Source organism: Opisthocomus hoazin, chromosome 4, assembly GCF_030867145.1.
Source record: "Opisthocomus hoazin isolate bOpiHoa1 chromosome 4, bOpiHoa1.hap1, whole genome shotgun sequence".
In the NCBI taxonomy this organism is placed as follows: domain Eukaryota; kingdom Metazoa; phylum Chordata; class Aves; order Opisthocomiformes; family Opisthocomidae; genus Opisthocomus; species Opisthocomus hoazin.
Window position 1 is genome coordinate 55,400,727 of NC_134417.1, and position 4,932 is coordinate 55,405,658.

The window sequence follows — 4,932 nt, forward strand, 5'->3', positions numbered from 1 at the left end:
TTTTAAAAGCAATCAGTAACTAATTTCTCAGTCACCCTGTTTCCTAAACTTACTCTCTGATGCATGATCTTTACACAGGAGGTGAGGAAAATACCCATATTAAGAATGCCGATAGCCTTTTAATAATTCAATGCGCAGAAATGCCCTGCTGTTACAACTGAGCAAGTATTCCCCAATACAAAAGAAAGGTCGAACCTCCTCCACTTCAAGGGTTAAAAAACCCCGTAATTCAGATGCTCCATAAAATGCCATCTTTTTCTGTATCAGCCTAATTTACATGTGTACAGACGACTTACAGCTTTATCTGATGCCCAGACTGAGAAGCAAGAGGTCTACCTCTGCGCTGCCAGCTGGGTACGGTGAGTGGGGCTTCTCGCTCCCCGCTGTGGCACACAGGCCGGCACCAGCCCGAAGACATTGCTGCGCAGCCCCTGCACAGAGGGCGGGGAGAGCCAGGCGAGGCGGGCAGCCCGTTTTCTCATGGATCTAGTTTTTCAGTGGCTGGCTGCTATCAAATTCATTGAAGCAAGGATTTGACTGAGCAGGAAGATAGAATTACGTCTCCTTCCCACAGCTCAAGGTCAGGACAAAGATGGAGGATGGCTGTGAGCGAGTTATTTTATGTACATTTATTGACTTAGTATTCTGACCAAATTTCCAAGCTGAAAGTACCACACACAAGGATTAAGACATGGCTAATATTTAGTGACATATTAACCAGTATTGATATTGAATCTTAACAGCAGCCATCTGAACAGCATATCGGACTTCTCAAATAAAACCCGAATTTGTAGGTATCTTGTGCCTAGGTAAAGACTTGCAACTAATAAACCTGAGACATTTCCGAGGAGCAATTAGAGGTTCATGGTAGAAAGAGGTAGCTCAGAAGTACAGAAGAGAGGAAACTCTATTTTCACAACAGTGTAAGGATTAAAAATGCAGAAAAACATCTGCATGAGATGGATAAAACTATCTAAAAATATATTATATATATATAAAAATATAATAAACTATACAAAAATGTCTGCATACTCCGGCCTCTGGACAGTTCTGAGGACCTGACCCTCACAGAGCTCACACTAAACCGGACTCAGAAATGCCCCAGTGCAATATCTGCTTACTTGCTCTTCCAGTTTGGACACATACATACAAAAAAGGTTCTTTGGGCCCTAGAATACCTAAATACAGGCAGAATCTTTTTTGCGTGTAATGAATACGAACATATTGCCTCCCAAAGGCAGTATGACAATCCTGGCAGCAAAGGCACCCCTTTCTGCCTCCTTTCCCCGCTAACTGTGGCTGAAGTACGAGTCTTCCTCACCCGTCTCTCTGTTCCCAGCATTTAAACTTTCCTCCTCCTCGCTCGCACCCCTTTGTCCGAGCCTGGGTTTGCCCCAATTGCTTCTTCTCAACAGAAGGATTTCAGGTGCCCCTGGACTGAAGAGGCTCCACGTTAAGAAAAGCATCTCCGGGGAGCAACTTCTAAGAGCTGCCCGCACAACCACCCCAAGCTTTCTGCCTGGGCAGCACGGAGCCAGGAACACAAAAAGGCAGTCCAAAAGCAGTACCTTGTAGTTTTACTATCGGAAATAAAAAAAAGCATACATCTGCATGTTGAGTGGAAAAAAAAGCTTTTATGGAAATAGATTTGATGCTACAGTTCCTTTGTCATTGGTCTTCAGAGTCTGAAGGAGCAGCTGAGTGAGGGACCGGCAAGCACCTCAGCCAGCTAGGTTGTCTGAGTTCACGGCGCAGCAGCTTTCGAAGTTCATTACGTATTATCACACACGTCGAGCCACGGGGCACCTGCCCAGCATCTACTGCATCATTTCAGTGATTGTCAGCGACTGGTTTAATCCACATTTTCACCTGGAACTCAGCTCTCACCTCTTGTTTCCTTTCAGGTCACTTTTTATTTTTAATGGACCTTAAATAATTTGTTACAACCAAACAAAATCATAACTGCGTAATACCCGACTGCTAGGAAATAATTTTCAGTCCCTGCCACTATGTAGTATCTTATCCCACATTCAGAAAAAGTCTAAAACCATTTTAACAATATAAAGTATATTGCAAATGTATTCAAAATAAATAAATCAGTTGTTGCTACATCACCTACTATCAAGAAATGTGTAATTGCTGAGTGTTTTTAGCCAAGTTTGCTCTGTAAGGCACAACACCAGTACAAATCTGGCTTATAGTTTACTTTGTCCAAAAATCCCAGAGCTGTACGTGGGAGCAGATAGCTGCCCGAGCTAAAGCACATGATCTCGCTACCAAAAGAAACCCGGGGAATCTTTCACCTTTCTCCACGAGCCTCAGACACGGCAAATGGTAAAGAACATTGCTGGTGGTGCCCAAGCCTGCTTCCACGTTCGGAGCACAACCCTGCCTGTGCTCTCCAGGTCTGGTCTCCTCTCACAGCAGAGTATTTACATTTTATCACACAATTTCTTCATTGGAGCTTCATTATGCCAGTCATCACCAATTACGCCCAAATCATGTGTTCCCTGGGTAAATGCCGTGAATCGCTAGGCAGCAACCGGCCTTCCTCCGCCACAGAACTAGGGGCGAGCAGCCTCTGCGACACCTGCTGACCCTTACACAGCCCGAAGCGGGACAAGGCCAGCACGGTCCTGCCTTTTGCATGACTAAACGTGATGTGATGTGGGGCACGGGCAAGCGCCTGCCCCTCACGACACCTCTCTTTCGACCCCCGTGGGGGACGGAGGATGGGCTCACGGTGCGCGGCTGGGCCAGGAGCACGCACGGCCCCGCCGCGGGTCCTCGGCCCTGAAATTAGGGACGAGCACTTCGTTGCCCCTCTTCCCTTGATAAGGCAGCAGGTGAGGTGACAGCAGGGAGGTGACTCCTGGGCCGGAGAGCTGAGAGGAGCTGGGCCAGGGCCCGAGCAGTCAGCGCGCCGGCTCCCGGCGAGGGCTGGGGGAAGGCGCGGGGACCCCCGTGCAGGGGCAGCACCTTTGGGCCCGCTCCCCGCGGCGCTGGGAGCGTGAGGCGTTTCTTGGTGTCACTTCGCTAAGGCAGCCGCACCGTCCCGTCACCCGGGCGCTGGGTCTCGGCGGCGTCCGTGTGCCCGCAGCCCGCGGGTCGCTGGCATGGCGGAGGCGCCGGCTCGCCGCGGTGTCCGGTCGGGGCTGGGGGAGGCCGCGGCCGCGCACCTCCGTCCCGCCCGCGGGGCCAGGCGCGGCCGTGGGGCAGCCGCGGGCTCCAGCCGCCCGCCCCGCCGGTGCTTCGGTCCCGCGGCGGCTCCTCGCAGGGCCGCGGCCCCGCGGGCCGACCCCTCCCGGGCTACTCGCCTCCGCGGGCGGCCTGGCCCGCGGCGCCGCCGCCGTCGAAGACCTCGGGGCCGTCGGCCAGCAGCGAGGTGCGCACCTTCCGCCGCTCCTTGAAGCGGCCCGAGTGGGAGACGCGGAGGCTCCGCCGGTTGCCGCCGCCGCCGCCCGGCCCCGCCGTCTCTCCGCTGCCCAAGTGCGGCGGCTGCTCCTCCCGGGCGCCGGGGCTGGGGGGGGGGGCGGCGGCGGCCTCGCTGGCGGCGGCGGCGGCGGGGGGCGGCGGGGCGGCCGCCGCTTCCTTGTGCTTCTTCTTGCTGGTCAGCGACTTCCACCAGGGCCCCGCCGAGCCGCCCTTGACGCCGGCGCGGGGGGCGGCGGTGGCCGCGGCGCTGTCCGCCATCTCGGGCTCCTGCGGGGGGGGGGGGGGAAGAAAGCGAGGACGGGCTGGCAGCCGGGCACGGCGGGCGCAGCTGAGGGCGGCGGGGGGACCCCTCTCCCCGCTTCCGCGGGAGGTCTGCCCTGATCGGGTGGGCGCGGGGGACACACAGACACACGACTCCGGGCTTTGCCCCGGGCCGAGCCGCAGTGACGGGCTCCGAAGGCGGCTGACGGAGTTAAAGGTAAGCGCAGCCCCGGAGCTGACCGGCGGAACCCGCTCCCCGCACTCGCTCCCCGCCCCTGCCTCCGGCCCCAGAAGCGGACCCCGAAGCCCGGTGCCCCCCCTCCCTCCGCGGGACGGGGCCGGGAGCCCGCGGTACCTCCCGGGGGCTCCTGCGACGGGGCGCCGCTCCCCCCCCCCCCCGCCGGCTCCCGGCGCAACGGGTGCGGGAGGCGACGCTGACCTGCGGCACCGCGCTCCTTCTCCGCACGCCCCTACGGCTCCGTCACCGCGGCGGGGAAGGAGGGAAGCGGCCTGCGGGCGGCGGGGAGCCGCGGCGGGCCGCGTCCGCGCCGGGGCGGCTGTGCGGCAGGTGGCGGCCGGCCCCGCGGCTCGGCCCCGTGGGCGGGGCGGCGGCCGGGCCTGCCCCGGGGCCGGGGCGGCTCCCGCTCACCTGCTCGGCTGCCGCGGCGCGGGGCGGGGAGCGGCGGCCGAGGGAGGAAGGGACCGGCCCGGGGAGGGGGGAGGCCGGTGCCCACCGAGGGGCGGCGGGGGGGCACCGCCGTGGGCGCGCAGCGGGACCCGGGGCCCGGCCACGAGTGTCGGTGGTGCGGGGGGGGGGGGGGGGGGGGCGGTGTCAGCCGTGGAGAAAACAGCCCGGCTTTAAAAACCCGAGTGGGGGTGACGCGCCGAGGGGGACGGTGCCGTCTGATCCTTACACTGGAACTGGCTCGGGGCTGGGGCTCTGAATGTCGGCGCGGTGATGGATCTGTACGGCCCTGTAGCCGCCGTTACCTTTTTTTTTTTTTTTTAATTCATCTAGAAAGGAGAAGAAAGATTCGCTTGTACCACACGATGCCTTCGAATCGGTGGTGTTGCTCTCCGGAGAGCTGCGCCACGTTTGATCCCTAACACCCCTCCCGCCAGCTACAGAGTTACTGGAGTAACTCTGGAGTTACTGGTGGAGTTACTGGTGGAGGTACTCGAGGAACTCTTGCACCCCTGAGCACCCCGGAGCGTGCCTCGGACCAGGTGGAGGAG

The 4,932-nt window shown here is 59.0% G+C and overlaps 1 protein-coding gene across 1 annotated transcript; it reads right to left on the reverse strand.

Moving 5' to 3' along the window:
* Positions 1–3,309: 3,309 nt before the first annotated feature.
* On the reverse strand, positions 3,310–4,245 carry PRR15 (proline rich 15). The gene is made up of 2 exons (XM_075417434.1): positions 4,136–4,245; positions 3,310–3,702 (listed from the first exon to the last, which is right to left on the reverse strand). Exon 2 carries the CDS (start codon positions 3,691–3,693, stop codon positions 3,310–3,312), a length of 384 nt encoding a protein of 127 aa, XP_075273549.1. The 5' UTR covers positions 3,694–3,702; positions 4,136–4,245.
* Between the last annotated feature and the right edge of the window lie 687 nt (positions 4,246–4,932).

Coding starts and splice junctions, on each gene's coding strand:
- PRR15 (XM_075417434.1), bottom strand. CDS start 3,693: ATGGCGGACAGCGCCGCGGCCACCGCCGCCCCCCGCGCCGGCGTCAAG.